General features: G+C 41.4%; 1 protein-coding gene across 1 annotated transcript in view; it reads left to right on the top strand.

Moving 5' to 3' along the window:
* The first annotated feature begins 213 nt into the window (after window positions 1–213).
* The window catches only part of rnf19b (ring finger protein 19B), a 44,775-nt gene continuing 19,341 nt past the window's right edge, over window positions 214–25,647 (top strand). The window contains exons 1-2 of the mRNA XM_069681238.1: window positions 214–468; window positions 20,281–21,573. Of these exons, the coding sequence (XP_069537339.1) occupies window positions 20,909–21,573 (665 nt within the window). The 5' untranslated portion in view covers window positions 214–468; window positions 20,281–20,908. The remainder of the gene's footprint in view (window positions 469–20,280; window positions 21,574–25,647) is intronic.

The raw sequence follows: 25,647 nt of genomic DNA, 5'->3' as shown, positions 1-25,647 counted from the left end.
CACGTCGCAGTTGGTTTCATTTTGACTCTTATGCAAACACACGTTCACTTGGTTTTTACAGTAAACCCTTGTTGAAGTTGCTGAGGGGAGGAGGTGTAGCCGTTGGGGTGGGGTTTACCGTACTGTTGACGGCGTGACATCACCAAACCGGGGCTTTCCTCAATGACGTCAGAGGGCAGCAGCGACGGCGGCGGCGGTGGAGCGGCAGTTGGAGAAGCGGAGCGAGCTGCGGAGATTACACAGAGTTTCAGCGCTGCCTTCCCGGGCAGCAGAAAGACCAGAGGCCGTCTGTCAGTCAACTGGAGAGGAAGATAGAGGCGGGCTCGGTAACGGAGGACTGTCTCTACCGAGCAGCTTATCGGTAAATAGCAAGGCGACAGACCGAGGGAGGGAGCCAGGATTTGAGCCGAAGCTGCCGCCGCATCGCTCCCCAGCCTCTCCTGTCGAAGAAATCCGCTCCTGAGCAGGGTGAGTGCTGTGTGAGCTGCTTGTTTCATATAGCCTTAACATTTATACAGCTGTCCTGGATATAACGAAAAAGAGGATGTAGCATTTTGCCACTATTTACCCTAAAATTGCTGCTTTTTTGTGTGATTATTCACAGTATGAAAGGAACATTGCGCATCTGCCAGTCAGGAGGGTCAACTCAAACCAAAACCACCCAAAATGTAATGACAGGGGGGAAAATCTCCCTAAAAAATAGAAGCTATAGGAGGTTTTTACAGTTAAAAATCAGTGTCCAGTCTCAGAGCTGCTGCAGGTCTTGATTTAATCTTAAACTATGGAAACAAAATGTCTTCAGCTTCAGTACAGTCATTGTCCAATTCCTCCAGGATGCCTGAGACTTAAAGTGCTCCCTGGTTTCCCTTCAAAACATTCCTCTCTGCTCCGCCACTCCCTGCTCGCTGTTCAGGCTGAGGACATGCTGTGGACATGCTGTATGTTCCTGTGAGGCGAACAAAATAATACAGGATACTAAATGTCATTTTTAAAAAGAGAGCTCAGGACAGAAGAGATGTGACAAAGCAGGCTGTTAGAGGAGGTGTTATAAAGACCCAGAGCTGCACAAACACTCCTCACAGGAATATTATATGAATATTTTAGGGGTTTATGGGTCTTGGAGGACGAATTTTATGATCCTACTTACTCAGGATGGAAAAGGTGAGGGGAAATTTTCCGGTAATGTAACATTTTGGTTACCCTGTTGAAAGAACTGGCTTTGTGTGCCTAAAATTATTGACTTTCTGGGTAAAAGCCATTAAACTCTGAATCCAAAGGCAAACTAAATCAGCCAACATTTGTCTACTGAGCTGAGGCTGTTGTATGTCTTTAATAAGGTTATTAGATGTAATCAGCTTTGTGATCTTTTGGATAAGGGTATAATGAGCTATTCTTTGTGTCAGTGTGTACAGTTTACTGTTGTTGCATAGATATTTGGCAGTCAGTCTGAAGTGGTGGGTTTGTTCAGGTTTGACAGATGACAGGTGTGTAATTTTCCAGCAGAAGCAAATAATTATAACGTTTGTTTTGGGTGGAAATGAGCTGCACAAAGAGGCAGGAAGTCTCAACTACAAGAGAAAAGAAAAAGCAAATGCTGCGTCTTACATCTCGATCAGTCTGAAGAGTTGGACGCCGTAAAATCCATCCAGCTGGTGATGATTTTGGGTTACAATAATGGCAGCTAGGGTTTAAGTCACATGTATAGCTCTAATGATATATTGATATTTCTTAAAACAATGCCCAACATGAAGCCCAGATTAATGATATTGCCGTCTTTTACTTATCTTTATTCTAGCTGTGTTGTCATTTTTATAATTTTTCTGCACCTAAACACCAAGTCAAATTCCTTGTATGTGTACTTGGCAATAAACCAGAAAATATTCAAGTTTGATTTGCCTGAATCAGAGAATTCTGACTTTTTTAAATTGTCCTTTTTGCCGTACAGCACATTGGCTAATGAGAAAGAAACTGCGCAACAGGAAGTAATTAAGTTATTTTAGTTAGTTAGAAATTAAGTGAGATCACTCACATGCAGGGGCAGAGCCAGAGGGGGGTGGACACGGGTAGCCTGGGGCCCCCTTGAAACCGGCTCAGCAACCCCAAAATAATTAACTATGATTGGCTGTTTGCCTGGTCAGATGGGGGAATTATTTTAAAATCAACAATTTGAGCTGTGTTGCAACAGGCTGCTCGCAGCTTTCAGTGTGCTACATTTCCTTTTGTTTGTACTTAAATTGTAACTCTGGACAAACATCTTTTTGAGTCCTTACAGAATTGAGCTTAGAACATTCATATGTTGCCACTCTGTTGTGTTCCTTTGAAAGTTAAACATTATGTAAAGAATAAAACAACTTTAGATACTTAACGTTGGTAGTCAAAGTAGATATGATTAGTGGGGATAGAAAGAGTTCGTGTGTGTGTATGCGTGTGTGTCTGCATAACTCAGTGCCCCAGTTGGGCCACCACAGTCGAAAAAATTCAGTATCCGCCCCTGCTCACATGTGGTTGGTTTCACATCTGTTTCATAAGGTCGGTATTGCTGCTTATTCAACCTTTGTGTTAGTACATCACTGAAAATGTAGGCAATGTTGAATGTCTGAAAAAGTTACTTAGAGGAGCTCTAGTTTACCAGCAGCACTCTCATGTAGGCTTGAACTCTGGACATCTTTATCTAAACCCTGTTTCCTTTTATTGGTTCAATTCTGCCTTAAAGTGCAGTTAAATATAATTGTAGAGGAAACCAAAAAAAGCTGGTTCCAGACTGGTACAGCAATTGTCGTGGCTTGTACCATGCATAACTTTTGGAATCAATTATAGCGATAGAGCTGCAACTTTTAGACAGCTAATTGTATATTCAAAAAATAGGAAAATAACTGGCAGGAAATAACAGCAAATTCTTATTACAGCATCTAAATATTGAGATTGTTGTTAATCATAATAAACTGCACATCTTTGGGTTTTTGGACTGACAAAACAAGACATCTAAAGACACCACTTTGGACATTTTACAGATCAAACGACTTAACAATAAAGCTAGAAAATTGATAATTAAAGTATTCATTAGTTGCAGCCTTAAATAGCCCAATACATGGCAGTACTCTATTCAGTGAACCAGCCATCTTAACAGGCTTATTCCAAGTAATTAATTTACAAACTCCTAACTTTTAACTTATTTTATTTTGTGTGTTATCCTTAAGACGGTTGTTGTAAAACGTGCACTTTATTGCAAAGTAACCCCAACCAGACGACATTTAAAAAACAGCTATTTTAAGAGCGATGTCAGTTCAGACTGTGCTCTCATTCCATGTTGGGAGCAGTCCCTCTTCCCGGTCTGATGTGTTGGACCATTACCTCACCCAGAGGAGGTTTGGGTTCCCAGGTCATTACGTAGTTCAGGTTACAGACAATAGCTGGGAAATTACACGCTCAGTTGTCACGTGTGCTGTGTTTCTGTGTCCGTGTATTGTGCTGCTCTTTCCTCTCTGAAATCTGAATCCAGTCATCCCGCTTACTACTGTTACTGCTGCTCGCCTCATTGTGTGTGTGTGTGTAAAAGTGGTGGTGTAAAGAGGCTCAGAGGTTTGCTCTTTGCGACTCTAACGCCTGCAGGCCCGACATTAAACATTCAGCAACTCAGCAGTACGGCTCCTGAACGCTCCTCTAATTATAGAAGCTCCCTGCCTGACTCTCTCTACCTCCACCTTCCAGTGCAGCGCTCTGGACTCTGGATCTACGATATGTTAATATATGTGTGTTTCTGTGTGTGTGTTTGTAGGAGGGATAGAAATGTGTTAATGAGAGTCAGTGGGAAGGAGAGAAACTGCTCGAACGCTCCATTTGTGTACCCATCTGCCTACCACTGCATTTATTCCTCAAAATTATAAAGTTCGCTTTCTACACTTTTTGAAAATCATACAACCTATTAATCGGTTAACAGATAAGGCAATTAATATATTTATAATAAAATGTATTAAAGAATGAGGGAAGCATCTTCCTAAGTTACAAGACAGAAAATAATTGATGATAATGTCAACTAGCGGCACAAGTGTTCAAGTTCAGATATTGTCACGTTATAAAGATGATAAGGCTAAACTTTAGGCGAAGTAGTTAATCAAAATTGTGCTTATTGCTCTCGGCACAGAGAAGACATTGAACAAATTGGTATTCATTTGGAGTCATAGTTCTTTCCACATTATTAACGCCACTCCAGCATTCACTTTTTTAAGCTCTGTTTTTGGTCTCCACCATCTCCTGATGGAGTATCTGTCTCTTTAAATGCTAAATGTTCCACTGTTTCCACCAGCTAATAGCTAACTTCTCTGTTTGGTGAAGGGGCGGGTGGTTTACAGTGAGTTTAAGAGCTTTTTTCGACTGATTAAACTAAACTAAAACAATAAAGTTTTGGGTGAGACGAGATATAGAGTCCAATCATTCCCATCTTTTGAGCCATATAAAAATATTTAATATAGCAGCTTTATTGTAGCGACAAATGCTACGTTTGTTGTCTGAAAACTTATCTTGAAAGGGCAGATTCTCAGTTGTTCCTGACTTGTTGTAACTGATCTGCCCGGTTAATGGAAAACACATGGCAGAACAATGCTGTGAATCATCTGGTATAACTGCTTAAATTGTTTATCTTGTTCTGTTCAAGTTTCTGTTTTATTCTTATGTTTTGTTCAATCTCTGTAAATGTAACTCAACAGAGTTTGAGTCAAATCAAAGTTCACGTCAGTTAGAGTCTTAACAGATACACAGGAAGAACAGTCACGTCTGCAACAGCGAAGTGCTGATGTGGAAACTGGCCAGCTATGAAGTCAGTTTCCACTGAAAACGGGGTGTGTTTACATCAGCAGATAACACATAGTCTACCACACAATATTTTATTCTATTCAAATACATTTGCACTTCACTGTAGGGCATTAAGAAAAGCGCAAATGTTAGGGTGAGGCTCGTTTTGCCAGATGTTTGGCTGGTTTTCTAGGGGAGAGGGTTATGCTCTGTCACACAAGTGTGTGTGAGCTGAATTCCATAGAACAGGCCGTTGTGTGGTTGTCAGGGAGTTTTTTTCCACAGAAGGGAGAACTGCTTCCATTATCGCTCATGTAACTCCATCAACTCGCCCCCACGTGAACACGCCAAAAAAAAACCTGATCACTTTGCTTATAAAATAACACGGTGTGTGCGGCTTTGTTATGTGGGTGTGTGGCCCTGCTGTTTCTGTGGAAAGTGTTTGTTGTAGACAAGTGAAACATTGACAGTAAACAATTAGTACTTTCAGGCTGTATTCTTAGTGCCTTAAAATCGTTTACTGGAAGTGATAATTTTCTCATGAACGTAAACCGTTAATGATAGTGAAACAGCTTCCTTTGTGTGTTTGTAGAAGTCCACACTGACTTTAAAATGACCAGGAAATAACAAGGTGTAAATTTATCCACATCATTCAATCTTTTTGATGACAGATCTGTTCCAACAGGAGACATTTCTTCTTCTATATAGAGATACAATTGATTAGTGATCCTTTAGTATTTTGCCCAAATTGAATTAAACTAGCTTTGAAGTTGCGTCGTTTTTTGACACTATCTTTAAGATTAAGTTGAACATTTGTTGTGTAATCATGGAAAAATATAGTCACAAAGAGACACGTTGTAGGCTTGTGGCTGTACATGTGTTTATTAATGTTTAAATTCAAAGTGAGGTGAGGTTATTGTGTTAACTTTAGCCATAACACTTGATCCAACCAGCTAGCTAGCTCACCAAGCTAAGACGCTAATAAATTTGACATGCTAACAGTATAAACATTATCAAAGTGTCCTTCAACAAGACCCTCTGGTGACCTGTTCTTTTAAGAAATAGTTTTGGGATAGTTTTTTTCTTACTTGCAGAGAGTCGGATGGGAAAATTGATAGCCCTCTTATGTCCTACAGATATGAAGCTAGAGCCTGTAGCCGTCTGTCGGCTTCTTTTAGCATAAACACTGGACTGTTTACACTTTGTTCTTTTATGGATTCAACAAAAGAGATGTAACGTGTTAATCAATTAGTTTTAGATCTGCTTGTAGGTTGTTTTTAATACTTCTGGACATAGCTTGGCTAGCTGTTTCCCACTGTTCAAAGTCTTTGTGCTAAACTAAGCTAGCCGCCTACTAGCTGTAGCTTCATTGTTGGCATATAGACATGAGAGTAGTATCTTCTTATTCAACTCTTGGCAAGAAAGCAAATAAATATCAAAATCATGAAACAAGATATGAGGATGTCAGCTTGTGATTTATGTGATGTTTTTGCTTGTCTGTTTGGGTTTGAATGTCGGTTTTGTGTGTTAATAAATACTCAAGACTTCAGCAACTGGCAACTCTGAGAACCCAATTTTCTGCTTACTCATAGTTCTTTCAGGGATAGCTAAGTTACTCCTTTGAGGGTGAGAAATAGAACAGTTTTTGGTGAAGCTTAGTGAGTGAGCCTTTTTGTCCTATCTGCTATATTTAATATTTGATGTATGCCAATTAATGTCCTTTGGGTTTTGTGCTTTTTGGAAAATGTTAGCATGCTAACACGCTACATTTTTCATTGTCATGATGAAATGCTAGCTATAGCATTTATCAAAGAGGTTAAACACTGTAAAAAAAAAAAAAACAACAACAACTAGTTGGTAAAAAATCTATTTTTTTTAAAAATTAGATGAACCAGGGTTGTTTCAGTTTTTACCTTACACAGTTTCCAACCAGGTCCCATGAACAGTAGAGGATTGCAGGTGTTCAAAGCAGGTCTTAGGGGTCAGTGTAAATGCATCTGTGTATGACTGGTCTGTTGTAAGAGGGCACGGCCTTTCTGAATCATTAATTAAATAACGATAAGGTCTCCTTTTTTTGGTCTTGTGGTGAAAGCAGCTGTGTAGGAGGAGGCTGCAGTGAGGTCACACGGTGCATCGTGAATCAACTCTGAGGTCTGCACTTTCGTCTTTCTGCTCTAATGTGTCATTATAACCTCGTTAATCAGCCGTGATATCTAATCTGCGTGACTCAGCCGCTCTTTCTGCTCACTGGAAGTCGCCCTGACTTATGTGTGACTGATTTTTTTTTCCTATGTGGACCGAATGTTCCCACAAAGATGCAGAAATCCTGTAAAGTGAGGACGTTTCGCTTGACCTCGCTGCTTTAAAAGGAACACTTAGCCTCTAATAATGAGGATGTGCAGTCTGTGCCCGGGGATCTATGAGGTCCATAAAACTACCAAAAGGCTGGACGATGCCTAACAACGGAACAACGGCTACTTTACTGCTGTTAGGTTAAGTGCAGCTGAAACAATATAATAACTCTGCTCACCAGCTTTTATTAGCGACACTAACCTTTCACATGTGGGTCCCACTTTAGTTACAGTCCGTCTCAACTTTTTCAGCTAGCTTACTTTTGCTTTTGCTTATGTTACTAAAATAGAAGAGTGATAAATGGATTGTCACTTCATAGTTGAGTTGTTAGCGTTAAGAAGTATCCCACAGTGTCAAACAGTAGGATGTATGTTACATCTTGAGACATCCAGCTTGGATTTTCACATTGTCAAAACAGTTTAAAGTTATGATCACAAGAGTTTGATTGAATCAATATTTGTTCATATAACCTTTCATTTATTTAACCTCAAATGTAAAATGTTGATGGGATTAATTTACAAAGCGGGAAACAAATGTTAAGAACAGGTGAGAGGTGTATCCGTGGGGCTCGAGCGTGGGAACCCGACAGATCTTTGAGCTTATGTTTTATTTGCTTTGGCAGATTTCCTTCAGGCCACATTTAGGTTGTGCCAATCACATCTCTGTATCTAATTTGGAGCAGGTTCAAGCAGCATGAAGATTTCTTTAAAAACCAAGATGACTGCCGCTGATTTGGAACATTCTGAATCTGCTATTGCATTAGGGCGCTAAGTTCGTGTGTTTGAGCCAAATCAAAGACCAAAGTTTTAATGTGCGAGGAAACTGCTCTCTGATTGGTCGGAATTTCCACGTCAGAAAATTCCCTGAAGTACACAAAGAGAGAAGAGAGAGAATCGCAGATTTAAATGTTTTTTTCTTTTAACTGACAGTGCTCCACAGTTCGATCAATTCCACTCTCCTTTAGTTTTTCACTGAACAGTTTGAATACCTCCGTGTTCCTGTGCATATGGCTGCCTGGCTGTGTGGCTGTCTCTGCAAGTGTCAACATCCGATAACAACCCACAAAGCACTGTTTTTAGTTTGCATCCTTTTTTAGGCCCTACTTTAAGTCTGATATGTTCTCACCTGAATCGAACCGGACAGTTTGTTCATTGATCTGCAGCAGAGTTCGAGTGCACCTGTCCAAACGAACCGGACTGTCGGAGTAAAGTCAAACCTGTCAGGTCTGAGTGCACCTTTAGTTTTTAGCTTACTGGATGGCAGTTCATGTAAAAATTATGCAGTGGCAAATGTCTGTATATGATGTTGAACTAGATCCATGTGAATTTGATGCTGGAACTAGCTACCTAGCCTAGCAGCCCATCGCTACATCCCAAGTCTTATGGCTCTGGCTGGTTGTAGTGTTTAGGGGCATTTTGGTCTGAGGCATTAATAACACCCCCCTTATAAAGTAAGTCATAGGCAGTAATCTTGATCATTCTCTTAACTACCACAATGTTGAATCTTTATTTGCAACAGATTATATTGTGGTATTGTTAATATGAATCAGAATACTCCTTAGACTACTGGTTGCTAACTAAGCAGCCTGTTAGCACAAGTTAGCTATTGGTTGATATTTCCCTGCAGAAACATAAGAAGCAGACAAAGATGCGTCTTTACAGCAGGTAAGCTAGTGAGGGTTTACTTTGTTACTCCAGAGTCGTCTAGCTGATGCTCTCTAATTAGCTGTCCTCACACACAAAGACGCACATTCACATAATGCATTATTAGCTCCTGGTTGAGAAGAGGGCCTCCTGTTCTGTTCGGAGACTGTGAACCCCCAGCTCTCAGATTAGCGGGGTTTTAGTCAGTATCACTGCTAACAGGCTGAGCTGAGCCGTCTGCGGATCTGTCCGCTCATGTTAAAAACAATGTCATCAGTCACTTTAGACTCCAGGCTTTTAGCTCAGGCTCTTATCCTAAGTGATAAAACGCTCACTGAGTGCAACAACAGGATCATCAGTTCAGGGAACCATTCGAAACAGAAACGCTCCCAGATCCGTGTTTGTGCTTTTGATTGAGGAATTAAAAAGTTCAATATTATTTTGCGACAAATAGACTCGGTTAAACTAGTTTTTCTGAGGCATGTTTTGTTTGTTGCTACTGGTTACATGAGATCACAAATGCACTGTATACGAGCCAAGTATGTGCATGTTTGTTTACAGTAGGTCAGGGTGGAGCTGCATGTTTCTGCTTCAGTGTGGGTGAACAATATACACTTTAGATTTTGAGATGATGCACTCGTAAGATTTCTGGCAGACGTTCAGCTTCGCGAGTATTAAAAGTAGCTTCAGCAGTGAAAGTTCAGAGGTGCAGCGGCCTCATACATTTCCTGGGAATCAGCAGAGACAATAAACAGCACAGAGGTTCTTTGGAAAAACACACCACATGACATTTAATGATAATGCGTTTGGCAGAAATACAGATGAGGGAGAAGCAAAGTATGCCATCGTGATGTGATTATGTGTCCGTAAAAGGCACGGTAAAAGCAAGTACGAAATCAAGAACTGCACTTATGCTCAACATCGAGGTGCTTGTGTTGTTCTTTTCAGTCCAGTAATGGCAGATTTATTTTAATGAATGTACTTTTTTTTAAGTATAAACATGTGATTAGCTTATGAAATAGGATGTATTGTTAAACTACCTAAGTAAGAAGTAGTTAATTATTTCCTCCTCGATCAGTTACAGCAATTAAATGCTTCTTAGATGATAATGTATCAGTAGTAATAATCCAATACTGCAATATGACTACAAAGGGATATTAGTCATAAGGGAAATTTATAGGATATTGTGCAGCTTTTGATCGCATGACTTAATCTTTATGAGTTTGCACAAGGTAATCAAACCCATTACCGTGTCCTCAGATTGTTTTCTCAACTAATATTAAAAAATATATTCACATTATAGGATTTTGGACATTATAAAAAGGAAAAAATGCTGATACACATTTTGCCAAGGTACTTTAAATCAAGACTTTTACTTATAAGCTCTTAGTATTAAACATTGTTATTAGCCTGCCATCACCAGACCTATAGGCAAATGAAAATGAGTCTGGAACGTCTCAGTTGATCCTGAATTTCAAACATTATGAAAAGACGCAAGCCAAAATGCCTCTGGATGCCTCGGGCGCCTGTGGCTGGTCTTTCAGTCGGAAGGTCGGAGGTTCGATCCCCAGCTCCCTCAGGCTACATGTCAAAGTGTCCTTGGGTAAGACACTGAACCCCAAGTTGCTCCCGGTGGCATAGCCAACAGGTATGAATGTGATAACTGATTGACAGTTGGGCACTTTATGTACCAGCCTCTGCCATCAGTGTGTGAATGGGTGAATGTGACATGTAGAGTAAAAGCAGCTTTGAGTGGTCGCAGACTAGAAAAGCGCTGTATAAGTACAGTCCATTTACCATTTAGTCCATTTACCACCAATAAAACCTATGATAAGTGTGACGTAGTATGAGGCTACTAAGCTAGTTCCAACATCGAGTACATATGACATCTACTTCAGCCTAATACACAGACATTTTGAGTGACATGATTCAGTAGCCAGAGTAGCTTAGCAAAAACACTGGTGCTCTGTGCAGGCCCTCATATGAGGGAAACCCCGCCCCTGTCAGTCCACTTTCTTCTGATTGGCCAGCTCTCCGAAGCCTGCTTTGGCTGCACTTTGTGACGTCACAAAATGCAGTGTGTAGAAAAAACTGTGAAACCTGGTGTTCACAGCAGCCTGCAGACTGAGCTGAGAAGCCTGGGGATTACTCCAACATACTTTGACCTTCAGATCTGAAACTTAACCCACGTTTAGTCTGAACATCCAACATTGTAACAATATATATATGTGTTAAAATGTGAAACAGCATAATACCCCCTCTGACGTAATTGTGAATTCAAAACGTTTCATATCAGCAGCAGCCATCTTGGTTAGCTACAAAATGTGCCCACAGCAACACCACTCAAACCTGCCCTGTAATGGCTTATTGGTTGTGATTGGCCCGACTTCAATCAGGTAGGATGTAAATCTGTCTAAACTGCAGGGGGAACAGGTGCGCCTGCCAGAGCAAATAAAACAACAGCGTGCAAATCAAATTGCTGCCTAACCTGAAGCAAACTATTTACTGAAACTTAGATGTTTCAGAACATAAAGACGTTAACAGGTTGAGTATCTGTCATCGTCACATAAATTAAATTTGTTATGTTAACATGTTGAAACCTCTGACGTGTGTTTGATGTGAATCCTGTGCAGACGTGTGAGCACTGAATCATGTTCTTGCATAACAGCAATCAGCTCACTGCAGCACACCTGAAGTAGCAGATGATTACTCTGAAGCCTGTGTATTGTGTGTGTGTGTGTGTGTGTGTGTGTGTGTGTGTGTGTGTGTGTGTGTCTGTGTGTGTGTGTGTGTGTGTGTGTGTGTGTGTGTGGCCAATCATGCTTAATTACAGCCTCTCTAATGTAGATGAACCTGCCAGAGGAGACCATGCAAGCTGAATCGCTTTAGTCTTATAAACAGCTTTATTAATGTGATATATTTTATAGCATAAACTTTGTATTATTATTATTATTTATGTTGTATACGTCCAATAGTAAGAGGTTTCATCAACTCCCATGATCCCACACAACTTCACAGCATCATCAAAACTATCCATCCATCCATCCATCCATTTTCTTCTGCTTATCCGGGGTCCGGTCTTGGTGTCAGCAGGCTAAGCAAGTTCGCCCAGACGTCCCTCTCCATAGCAACGCTATCCAGCTCCTCCTGGAGGATCCCGAGGTGTTCTCGGGCCAGGTGGGATATATAATCCCGCCAGCAAGCTCTGGGTCCACCCAGGGGTCTCCTCCCAGTTGGAAGCACCCGGACACCTCCATATGGAGGCAACCTAATGAGATGCCCATCATGAAAACTCATCTTTTATTATTTTGTCAATTGAGACACTTAACTGCAAGAGTTTGCATGTTCTCACCGTGCATGTGTGTGTTCCCTCCGGGTACTCCGGCTGCCTCCCACAGTCCAAAGACATGCTCATTAGGTTCATCGCTGACTCTAAATTGCCCGTAGGTGTGAGTGTGAGTGTGAAAGGTTGTCGGTCTCTGTGTGTCAGCCCTGTGATTGACTGGAGATCAGTCCAGGGTGTGACCCCGCCTCTCGCCAAATGACAGCTGGGATCGGCTCCAGCAACCCCAGCCAACCCTGAACAGAATGAGCGGTATAGATAATGGATGGATGGTTTATTGTTTTATGTAATATAAAATAATCCATCATATTCTATAATTTCATCACATGGTGTGTAAAACTACAGCAGTCACATAAATAAAGTGGAGTGAAAAGTTAAAGTAGCCTCTGAGTCACATGTTAGTAAAGATGTGTTTGATTTGTAATCTGTAACTACTTAAATATAACCTGTTATTACTAAGTTTGTTTCTGAGAACACAGAGCAGCTTCTCTGTCCTGAGAACCAGTCTGAGAACTGGAGTTCTAACACAAGATAATCTGTGCATCATGGCGTTCACACGGACCAGATGACAGCAGCTCTGACGTCTTCAGTCACCAGTTTAATAATCTGGATCTCTGTGAGCGGTTGCATAACGTTTATCTCCAAACCACAGAGCACAGAGTCATGCACACGATCATGAACGTCAGGATGTTTTTATTGAACTTTCGGTCTGCCAAGCTCAAAACAAAAACATCATGTTCTACATTTAATTAAGTAACAAACCCGCAATTTTTTCATGTATTACTGCTATATATTTCTCCTCTACTACAAATAAAAACTTCAGATACTCATTGAATAGAGATTAATATAAAAAAAGTATAATTATAGGCTTATAACATAAGATTAGACTTTGTTAAACACAAGGGGAAGATTTACAAGCTACTTAAGAGTATGTAATGTAGTTAAAATTAGCTCCAACTTTAGCAGCTGCAACATTAAAGTGATGAACGCATTGATGCATTTCTACTTATACTATAAAAACATGCAGTAACATTATGAATGCATGACTTGCAACAGAGTATTTTTCCCTGCAGTATTACTACTTTTATTGAGGTAAACGTCGGAGGATTCCTCCACTGATGTGAGTTTCCTGAAGCCTTGATGTTAAAAGAAGTAGGAGAGAAAAAGATGATGTACTGCACGAGGGCAGCCCGAAAAAAAGAGAGCAGAGGAAAGAAAAGGAATCAAAGACTGAAACAACAAGTGAAACCATAGAAGAAGAAAGAGAGAGAGGCTTTGTCGGTGCAGCGAGAGTGTGAGAAGAGGAGGTTTTACTGTGTGCGTGTGTGTGTGTGTGTGTGTGTGTGATAGCTGAATTGAGCAGCAGTGGAGTAGGAGGACAAGTGTGGTACAAAGTGTGTGTGAGCATGTTGATAACAAATCAGGTCCAGATTGTGAAGTTCTCAGGCTGTTCAGACCGATCTGCCAAACTACCACACACACACACACACACGCACACACACACACACACACACACACACACACTGAGAGCATAAGCATCATTATTTAATCATCGGTTCACATTTTGTGAACATGTGAACGTCTTTACAGAACAAATCAAATCTCTTGTTATCTAACAGGAACACTGACATAATTTCTCTACAAATGTCTGAATTTGATTCACTTTTGTTCCTTCGACATATTTTTGCAATTTTCCAAATGACAGATGTAAACAAAGGAGAGCTTTCACAAGAAAACGAAGAGAAATCAAAACTTAAATAGTGTCAGGTGCATAAAAGGTTGAGGAATGACACCTCTTATAAGTACTTTGTTTCACTCTCTTAAAGGGACAGTTTGGGTTTTTTGCAGTGGGGTTGTTTGTAATGTATAGTGAGCAGGTTGTTATAGCGGAGTGGAACCCCAACATTTCTTTTTGCAACGGTCTGTTCTTCATAATCAATGGTCTGTTCTTCATGGCATCGGTCTGTTCTCCATAGCAACAGTCTGTTCTTCATAGCAATGGTCTGTTCTTCATAATCAATGGTCTGTTCTTCATAGCAACGGTCTGCTATGAAGAAATAGCAGACCTCGGAATGCCATGATTAACCAATCAAAATCAAGTATTTAACAAAGCAGCGTAATAAATATATAAATGAATAAATGAACTTATCAATAGTGAGTATATTACATACAGTAGATAACGGTCAGCCCGGCCTTCGTTTGAGAAAGCTGGCCAGAGTGCCAACATGGAAGCTAAGCTATGTACTGCTGTAGACGGGGTCATGAGAAGCACGTATTTTAGCCACTCTAAAAACCAAGTTGGCGCTGTGTTAGGTGGCAGCCTGTTGCAGTAGCTCCCGCCGTGTCTGTCTATCTATCTATCTATCTATCTATCTATGACTTTACTCTATGTATAATTTTATAAGTACCTCATACAACCCCACTTAAAAAAAACCTGAACTATCCCTTTAAAGTGCTCATAATTTTCATTCTAATTTTGTGAGGCTGTTAGCGCTGGTGTCTCTAAATTGCGCTGCAAAGCATAGAAAAGAACCAGAGCACAGAAACACAGAGCGCTAGCTTGGCAGTTGATGGTTTGTTGTTGTTTAATTTCTGCAGGATAAAAAGCTGCCCAGTGCTTTAGTGAAAGTCCCCCTGGGATTCCTATGAGAAAATAATCAAACTACAACAGGAAATCAGAAGTGAGTGTTCAATTAGAAATGTGAGAGACGAGTGTGAAGAGATCCGACACAAGAAGAAGAAATCGGCTCCGTCTGATCTCCCGTCCTTTGATGGGAGCTCCTCGGAAAAGCAGGAAATCTTTTCAGCGCTACTCGAGAATCTCGCCTCCACGTTCTCTGAAAACAAACAAAAGCAAGTTTGTGGAGGACTGTGTATGTGTGTGTATGTGTGTGTTTGTGGGCCGCTATCAGAGACGTCTGCGAGAGAGAAAAAGGTGTTTGTTCATCAGGTAACTTGTTGTTGGGAAGCAACATCAGAGAATTGACGCACAAAGAAAGGTTTCACCAGTTTGATTCCAGTACAAGGATCACTGGGCCAAATGGGAGTCCTGTGTGGTACAAGGATGAAAGCTGTTCACACACACACACAAGCATACAAGCACACACAAGCACAGATCTGCTGTTCAAGTTTCTAAAATGGTGTCGAAATCAAACATCTAATCCCACAAAGCATTGAGCGCTCAGGGCTCTATCACAAACACACACAAACACACAAGCTGCCATCTGTGACTGTGTGTGTGTGTGCATGCGTGCGTGTGATGCTCAGGGTGCAGCAGAGGAGAGGGCTATTACACACTCGGCCTGTGGGAGGGTATATTTAGGAGCTGCGGGCTTTTTATACACTTACACACATTTCAGAGGAGACCCAGTTTGACCCTGAGAGGAAGGCGAGTGCTGGCTGCCATGGCAACCGATGGATGGATGTATGAGTATGTGTTGGTATAGAGTGAAGTTGTGTGTAAAACGGTTTCACCATTTTCTGTTTAACTGTGGAAATCCTCCTCCTTTATTGATTTGTGACTGAGGCTCTGAAGTGTTTTTTCCTTCCTCTTCCTGCTACATGTTCGCACTGAAGTGTAGGTTATCAATAACTCACATCTGGTATCAAGCACGACAGAGAGTTTCTACTTTCTGGTGTCTCTTCTTTGTTTCATAATGAACTGTTTAGGAGAATTAAGTTAACCAACAAGAGGGATAGAGGCTTCTTAGACGGCAAATGCATGCATGTTAATCAAAGACTGTATGTAAGAAGTGGATGTAGCCTCCTGGAATGCAGAAGTGCCTTAAACCTGCATTCTTTCTAATGGCCAGCAGGGGGCGACTCAACTGCTTGCATAATTCTCACTTGATTTATTACCTCAGTAAACATTTCCCTGATAGTTTTATGGTCTCAGTCTCTAGTTTTGAGTTGTCTTTATTACAGCATGATGTACATTAAGTAAATTCTGCTCCCATTAAGAGTAAAAATGTCGATAAAGCAGGGGATGCTTTAGGGCGTGGCTACCTGTGATCGACAGGACGCAACCTGAGAAATGCCTTGTTCAACTATCTGTGTACTAAAGACTAAATTCCTGTGCATCTATTTAATAGATACATTTTTTAAGCCTATTTTTTTGCTGGCCAAAACTTTGCTAGCATCCCAGATACTTGCAGAGGTTATCTGAATTACGCTTGCGCCTTACCAATCTCGGATACCATCAGTTTTGGTCTGACGACAACATAGCCTCTGGGAACATGCCGGTCGAGTAGCCAATGGTTGGCGATAAACGACTTCAAGTCTAGACTTCTTCCTTCCTCCACGTGCTGCATTGTTTACAGAAAAAAACCCTGTTTTTCTTGTGATTGACTTTGATTAGCGGGTCTTACCTTTGTCGAAATGTTAACATCATGCAGATTAGTAAAAGGTCAAAATGAAGCTTTCTCAGGTCTGTCCTCAAGAGGAGAAGAAATCTACTTTTAATGCTCATTTGTTGAACGGAGGTCAGGTCGATCATATCTGATACATTCAAGGAAGTCGGGAAATCTGAATGCTGAACGGCTTTCCTGTCACGGCATCAGGGGAATTTATCTCAAGTTGAATTTTAGATCTAGAACAGATTGTTAGCTGTTAGCATGCAGGTGTCTGTTTATAGAGACTGATAAGAAGAGAAATCATCGTCAGATCAGCCACAGCCGGCTGATACGTGATTGGCCAATACTACTCGGACGACAAGCATACTTCAAATGGAAACCAGAACACTTGCCGTTCCTTAAAATCCACACCCCATTTCTATGTAGAATCTGTAAATGGAGATTAGCGCCTTACTAACCAAGCTTGTGCTAGCATTAGCTGATAACTTAGTGTTTGCTAACTCCTTGCTGCTCTCCAGCTCCATCCTCTTCTCCAAACATGGTCACTTCTGGCCTTAAAAAACAACAACAAGCAACAAGATGGCTTTGACCAAAATAACAAAAGTACTTTTACTTAGTGAAGGATCTGAATAACTTTGCCGACACTGCTTTTCATGATACTACCACTAGGGGGCGCAGACGACAGACATTTTTAAATTGTAGTCATTAAAGCACTGTATATTGATTAAAGCACATTGGAATAGACCACAAACACACCAAAATAATGTTTGTTCTGCTTCTGTTATGACCTGGAAATTATAACTGTGACTGTTCAGACTGAAGCCCACCCTGTCTGCCTGCTCCTCACTGATTGGTCAGCTAACCTGTCAATCATCATAAGACTCCCCAGACAAACGCACAGACGGGATCACAATTTCCTGAATGGCCTGACGTTTGCTGAGTCAACACTACCCGTGTATGTGTGTTTGCTTGTGTGTGTGTGTGTGTGTGTGTGGCCTTTAGACTTCAGCTATAATCAGATTTGTGAACAGGAGGCCGGTCAGTGTTTTGTTGGTCAGAGAGACGAAACCAGGAAAATGTTTGATTTTTAAATCTCTTTTAATTCAGTTGATTTATTTTAATTTCTCTTTTTTGAAATAATGTCAGAAATGACTCGTGAGACTGTTTTTTCAACCTTTAAAGCATTTAATCCTTCGGATGAATTTTAAACTCACAATGACCCAAAGTAGCCGTGTAGACTTAACACACAACATGTAACTTATAACACAGGAAAGCTTCACACACGTTCCTTAACACAGCTCACACAGCCTGTAATCGTAGTGGGAACACAGGATGTAATTATCAGGCACACGTGTGAGTGTGTGGCTATCACTTTCCAGCTTATGTGTGTGTGTGTGTGTGTGTGTGTGTATATGTAGCTGATGATTTTCACCATGTGTATGTGTGAGAGTATATTTCCATGTATAATAAACAATAGACATATGTGTGTAAGTATGAGTGTATACTTGTCAGTGTATGGAGTGTGTGTGTGTGTGGCTGAGTTATATGTGTTAAATCTTTTTTTTTTGTGTGTCTGTGTTTTAAAAGTGTGTTCACCTTTCTGTAATATATATATATGCTTTTGTGTGTGTGTGTGTGTGTGTGTGTGTGTGTGTGTGTGTGTGTGTGTGTGTGTTGTGTATGTGTGTGCATGTCTGTGCAATTGGGACATGTATCCGTGTGTGTTCATTCACTTTGGCAAAATGTGCATGTGTGTAATCGTGCATGGATAATTATCCCTTTCCACATCTGTGTGTTTGTTCAGAGATCTGCGTGTGTGTGCACACATATGGTGCGAGTGTGTGTGTGTTTTTGTGTGTGTGTGTGTGTGTCTGATGATTTTCAGCTTTGAACACCCCTGTGAGTGTATTTATGATTGTTAGTGGAGTCTGCGTGTATATTTTTGTGTGTCTGAGGTTAGCAAGTCTTTCTTATGTTATATGTCTGTGTGTATTTTTATGTGTAGTAATTTCCATACAATTATAACATGCTTTTGTGTGTATGTGTGAGCATGTTTGTGCAATACGGACATGTATCTGTGTGTATTCATTTACCCGTGTGTAATTGTGCATACTTTACAAACTTTACTTTGCACTTGTGTGTTTTTGTTCAGAGATGTGTGTGTGTGTGTGTGTTTGTTTGTGTGTGTCTGTGTGTGTGTGCGTGTGTGTGGCTGATGATTTTCAGCTTGTGTTTTTTATTAAGAAGTTTGAACGTGTCTATGTGAGTGAATATATGTGTGTTTTTATGTAGTTTACATGTGTGTGTAAATGAAGTGTGTGTGTGTGTGTGTGTGTGTGTGTGTGTCTGAGGTTTGAGCTGGTTAACTGGTTGGCGTTTGTGTGCAAAATGGACACGTATCGCTGCTTGGTTATTTACCCATGTTACTCAGGCAAAATGTGCTTCTGTGTGTAAGTGTAATTGTGCATACATAATCATCCCTTTCCACATCTTTCTGTTTGTTCAGAGATGTGCGTATGTTTGCACACATATTAAACCTGTGTGTGTGTGTGTGTGTTTATTTAGATGATTATTGTTAGCTTGTGTGTTTCTATTAACAGGTTTGAACTTGACTTCTTATGAGTGTGAGTCTTAGTCTACACTTCTCTGGAGTGTGTGTGCTTGAAGTTTGAACATGTTTTTGTGTGTTTTGTCTATTTTTTATTTATTTATTTTGAGGCGAGCAGATCGTGTCAGAAACAGGGGAAGAGAGTTGGGATGTCATGTGGCAAAGGGCGGAGGGCGGGAGTTGAACCGCCGCATCGAGGACGACAGCTTCTGCATATGTCCGCCGATTTAACCGCTGAGCTAAACCGATGCCCTTTGCAAAAAATCACTTCTGTGATTCTGTGTGCGAGTGTGTTGTTTGTGTGTATGAGCAGGTTTGTGCAGTTTGAATGAGTGTGTATTCCTGCACCACTGCGCGGCCAAATGTGCATGTGTGTGTATGAGTAAATGTGCATGCATAATTACAGCTTTCCACAGCTTCAGCAGTGTGTGTGTGCACATGTAAGGATGTGTGTGTGTCTAGTCGCGTTGCTGACAATTGTGTGTTCAATTACAGGTATTAACGTGTTGTTTTAAGTGGGTGTGTTTCGTATGCCTGTGCATTTAGATATGTGTGTATTTCTTAGTATATATAAGTATGTGTGTATACTTGTGTGCGCGTGTGTGTGTGCATTTAAGGAGTGTATATTTACATGCATATAATTGTTTATTCATGTACTGGTATATGTTTAACCGTGGTCATGGCTGTGTGTGTGTGTGTGTGTAGAGTCACAGAGTGGGTCGCTGTTTGCCTCGCTCATAGTGAGCGTCACCATGGCAACGGCACTAGCAGCGCAGTGTGAAGTGGAGGAAGAGCTCAGCGTGATGGAGAGAGAGAGAGAGAGAGAGAGACAGAGAGAGAGAGAGGGAGACTGGTTTCTCATGAACACACCATTGGTCAGACTGGTTGATGATGTCATCATTTGATAGATGGCTTAAACATGTTGTCGTGTATTAACCTTTTAATTATGGTCAGTTAACACCTATGATGTAACATTTTCCTGCATGTCTGAGTCTGCGTGTGTGTTTAAATGTAATTAGCAGATACAGATCAGCAGTTCAGGGTCACAAGAGTTAATGATTGAATTAAAACTCAGGAAGAGAAAAGCAGAGTGAGAGAGAGACAGAGAGAGAGAGAGCGAGAGAGGGGAAGAGAGGTGTGTGTCATACTGAGCATGCTCTTTGTGCTGACTTCCTGCTCTCTTCTTCCTGACAGAAAAGACCGTTCAGAGAGACCGGCGCTCAACAAGAAGGAGAGGAAGGCGAGCAGAGGAGAGGCTCTGAATGCAGCCGAGGAGAATCAACCCGAACTGAGGATTTATAACTGCTCCGTGGATCTTTCAGCCGCTCTGTTTTTTAAAGCAGGACTGACAGAAATCTTTTTGTTTGACAGAGAGAAAGAGAGAGAGAGAGAGTCACAGAAATGTTTGACCTCGACATCTGCCTGCTAGATGAAAGACTTGGTATTTTTTCTTCTTTGTAAACCTTTTGACCGCCGAGTTTGAGAGGAACTTGAAAGGCCGAAGGGGAATTCAGTTTCTCCTTTGAATTTGCACAATCGCTTTCATTTCAGTCGTTTTCAGTTTTGCCTCTCTGTTATCTCTCTCTGCCTTTTCCTGATAACGTTTTTGTTTCTCATAAAAGGAAGAAGAGGAGGTGACTCACTCAAGTTTCTCTAACAGGAACTTGAGAAGCATTTGCATTCCACTTTGGCTCTCACAAAGGGACAAGTCCTCCCTTGTGTGTGCGACAGAGTGTGTGTTTGTGTAGCTGATTGTCCCTCTGCGATACATTGACGTGTATCAGGGGACAGTTATCGGCCCTGTTTGTGTCTTCTTGGAAAAATGGGATCAGAGAAGGACTCAGAGTCGCCTCACTCCTCGGTGAGTGGCGTCCCAAACCCTAAGTGCCGTGCGGCAGGCAAACGCCAGGGCCGCATCTCCTTTCACAGCCTGTTCCACAGCAAGCGAGGCTCCAGGGGCACCAGGGGCCCCAAAGGAGGAGGGGCGGCCCCCCCTTTAGCCCATCATCACCACACACAGCAACAGCTGCTCCCTTCTGCCTTGAGCTCAGCGCCCGCCGCAGCCTCTGCTACACCAACGACCACCACCACCACAGCCGCCACGACGCCCCAGGACGCCGCGTCCAGCACGCCCTCAAAGCCCCTCTCGTCCAGCCAGGCGTCCCTGGGTGGAGCCCCTTCCTCCGGGGAGAACAACCTCCTGGAGTGCCCCCTGTGCCTGGTGCGCCAGCCGCCCGAGCAGCTCCCCGAGCTGCTAGGCTGCAGCCACCGCTCCTGCCTGTGCTGCCTGCGACAGTACCTCCGCATCGAGATCACAGAGAGCCGAGTCCAGCTCAGCTGCCCCGAGTGCGCCGAGAGACTCGCCCCCCAACAGGTGGCGGATATCTTGGATGATGTGGCTCTGCTGGAGAAGTACGAGGAGTTCCTGCTGCGGAGGTGCCTCGCCTCCGATCCAGACTGCCGATGGTGCCCGGCGCCGGACTGCGGGTAAGAAACCTGATCATGATGTTTACAGGCCTGCCATCACTGCTGAGCTCTGTGTTTAAGCCGCTGAGGTTTCATCCTCAGCCGGCTCGTCTGTGCTCCCTTCTTTTTGTTTCCATCTTCATGTTAACATAATATCATCTGGTGTATTTAAATGATTTTCAGTGTAGTATAAGCAGTGTAATAAGTGTTACGAATATTTCTCTGATCTGTTTGTAGTCTTAAAAAATCACTTGACAAGCTCTGAAGGCCTCAGCTGACATCTTGAATTGCTTGTTTTAAAGGTCTGACAATGAAATGTACCAAATCTGATCTGATCTGAGAAGCTGTTTACAATTTCTTGGATCTATTTAATGTTTCAGCTCGAGGTCAGTGGACTGTGTATGTTCGCTGAGGACATTTTCGCCAGTACTTATGGGGAAAAAAAGGCTAATTTAAGGGATGGTAGTTATGTGGCGAGTGAACGCTATAGAAGTTAAGTAAGTAAACTCTTAAGGCACAGGTCTGAGCGGTTTGTTTCCAACTTCCTGTTTCTGTGATATTATCAGATCACAGATTAGGATGACTAATTCAAAAAAAAGCTGTAGAGCACTTATCCCTCAAAGGTTTGTCCGGATGTCCAATTTTGCTCTGCAATCTTGCTCTTGTGAAACACCGTGTGCACTTACTAGAAAAACTGAGTGAGAAAAATAGAAACTGAAAGAAAAGAATGAAGCTAAACTTTAGGTACTATTAGTTTTATGCGAAGTGTTTTTGAGTTGTTGGACGTAGTTTAAAACGAGCCTGGACTGGTTTAGAGTAAGATCAAAATGGAGATTGGTTATTAGCTCACAGTCATGCTAGCTTTGCTAATAAGAGCATGGCTCTTATATCTACCTCTTTTCTCTCCTTCTGTCTTCCTGCAGCTTCCTATTTCTCTGTGTGGTTGTCTTATTTCAGAGGAACACTGTTGCTGCAGATTCCACTTAAATGGCTGTAGTCAGGGTGAGAGGAAACAGGTTTGATCTGCTCTGTAGGAGAAAGAAAGAAGAGGTGTGAAAGTTGTGAAACTGTAGGCTGCAGAGAGACTGTAAGTGGGTCAGAGGGCCATAAAGTCACCCCGCGGTCGGAGGAGGGGAGAGTCAGATGGGTTTGGAGGTGCAGCAGCTCTCGACAGGTTTCTGGAACAAATGAGAGGCGTTTGTTTCATCACAGAAAGCAGGAGTGATTCATTGTGTTTGTGTTTGGGTGTTTTTGTGAGTGTGTGGGAAGGAGGAGCACAGATTTTAGTGATATGTTTCTGCTGCGGTTTGGTAAGTACAGGTACTGTTATAGGGGAAGGCCGTAGAGTCTGTGCGGTATCTCTGCATAAATCTGTATTCATGTGCGTGTGTTCGTTGATGTGTGCGTCATATACCTACATGAAAGCTCTATTGTCTTGACACATTTCATGGCAAAGATACTTACAGATTGTTAGATATGGTGTCTTGCTCTGAAAGTGTGTCAAATGGGAGTATTTCATCGTATAAGGAGGTTTAAATTGAGATTAACGAGGCACATTCGTGTATTCATAAAGGCTGGCACACACTAAAAAAATCTTAACAGATGTTGAAATGAGACCCCACACATGACGACTGATAGATTCAGAACAGATTCATTCATAGGAGTCTGACTCGCACAGCTGGAAATCTCGTGAAATCTCTCGCTGTCAAAACAAGACTTCAGAGTAAACAAACATGGCGGACGACGGGCGGGAAGAATTAGCGATAATAGTTTTTAGACTTTTTACTGAAGAAAGAAGAACAAACTGTGGATGAAGTGGTGGAGACGGCGTGACCATGGCTGCGGTTGTTGTGCTTCCTTCTTCAGCCAGCTTGCTTCCCCGTTGGCTAATGTTTGGTTCCATGTGACGATCCACAGAGCGCGTGCTCGGCTGTCATCGGGGTTCCCCCCACACAACAGGATATAAGATTATAAATATACAGATAAAGGATACAAGATTATAAAACTTTCCCGCAGATCGGAGGAAGTAAAATCACTCGCTCACACCACAGGCTCAATCACCATTGTGTTACCTCATTCGGCGATAGATAGTGACTTAACAGACATTTATTTACATGGAAATGTTCCAGATTAAATCTTTAAGTCATAAACACCCTTCAGTCAGTGCAACTACAGCCGACTGTTACAGCCGCAGACGTTCTTGAGCGGCCGGTAGCTAATGATGGCTAATGTTAGCAACTGTTAGCAAACTTACAACAACAACTACTGTGGCTGAAAATCAATCTGATGTGACTCAGGCAGGAATCATTTTCACAGACATTTTATGAACAATAAGTTTAGTCACCTTTACTCATGTTTTGTCAAAATAGTAATGATCTATAATTCTCTAAAAAGTAATGTTCGCTAACACATCATCACTTTCTGGCTTATCACCTGGTGATTCCCCGGAAGAAAAGCCCAAACGAGATGCATCGTTACCTTAAATCAATAATAATGACTTTATTTATATAGCACCTTTAAAAACAAAAGTTTACAAAGTGCTTTGACAACCAAGCAAAACAAGCAAATCATAAAACCAGCAAATGATCACAAAAAGAAGCAAGCGCAAAACCAGCAGATCAGAAAACAAGCTCGGCGCAAAAACAGGCAAAGCACAAGAACCATCAGGAGAACCCACACGACATGGTCGGACACAAGACCGAGGGGACAAAGCAGGAAGAAGGGGAGACGGTAAATAGAAGTAAAATAACTGAGAGATAAAAGTGATAAGAGAACTAGTGAAGGCAACACAAGCAATAAAAGAGCTAAAGCAATAAAAGCAATAGAAGGAAGTAAAGGCACTAAAGCAACGGAGATTAAAGTAATAGAAGCAATAAAATGACATAAAGGAATTAAAAGCAATAAAAGATGGAAAAGTAAGAATAAAGTGGAATAAACATTTTTTTAGAAAGACTCTCAACTTTCTCAACTCAACTTTATTTATATAGCAAACAAAGTGCTGAACACAAATAGACAAAATAAAATGAAATAAAACAAGAATAAACACTAAAATAGTCGTTTCATTGTTTTTAAAACAATCAAAAACAATAAAACAATAAATAAAAACAAACCATAAAACAATAAAACAAGAGCAGAGTCTCATGCGGGGTTGAAAGCCAAGGAGTAAAAAAGGGTTTTAAGACGAGTTTTAAAAATGGACAGTGAGGAGGCTTAAGACAATTAATAGCCAATAAGAAGACGCCGAGAAGATGACATCACATAAAAGCAAGTCTATAAAGGTGAGTTTTAAGAAGAGATTTAAAAATACAATACAAGACTTTAAATACAATTGTGGATTTCCCCGGTTTTAGACATTTTAATGATACGATATAAAAACACCTTAGTTCATTCATAAATAATCTAACTCTTCTCTACTTGTGCTACAGTAATATACTGTAGATCACAGATAAAACTTTGAATGGGTTTTTTTTAAAGTAAAACAGGAAGTAGCAAACTTAAGCTCACAGTTACAAAGTCTGTGGCCGTCTCGTAGAAGTTGACATTTTGGCTTTCTGGCAATCGCCCGGGGAAACAGCAGCGGTGACCAAAATCCTTCCTTCTATGATAATCTGGCGTCTGTACATTTCACAAACTGTTGCTTTTCATATGAATTTCAGTCTTCCTTATTTCAGTGTTACTAGATCTGGTGTTTTACTGTATGTCCTCAACACACTCGACCACAGAGTTACAGTGAGCATCCATTTCTGTTTTTACAGTTCCTTGTTTTCTGTACGAGAGTGTTCAGCTGAAGACTGAGAATAAATGTGTGAGTGGGATCCTCTTAACTCCCAGTGGGGCTGAAAATCTACATCTAGAGGGGTGTTTAAGTTGTATTATAACTATTGTTTTAAGAGGTTTAGCGTGATTTCATGTCTTTGTGTTACTTCCTGTCTGCACTGAGGGGACAGTGTGATCCTGCTCTGTACATCCGGACCAAACCCCACTGACAAAAGGAAGGATTTAAGGGTTAGAGTTCAAGCAACGGTTGCAGATGAATGTAGGTCAATACGTTTCCCTTACAAAATATAACCCCTACGGAAAGTGTGTGCGTGTGTG

This window comes from Semicossyphus pulcher, unplaced genomic scaffold (assembly GCF_022749685.1).
Source record: "Semicossyphus pulcher isolate SPU_LCO1_2020_fin unplaced genomic scaffold, fSemPul1.0.p SCAF_5, whole genome shotgun sequence".
Classification (NCBI taxonomy): Eukaryota; Metazoa; Chordata; class Actinopteri; order Labriformes; family Labridae; genus Semicossyphus; species Semicossyphus pulcher.
The sequence above is the reverse complement of the archived record's forward strand: the minus strand, read 5'-3'. Positions and strand labels throughout refer to the sequence as shown.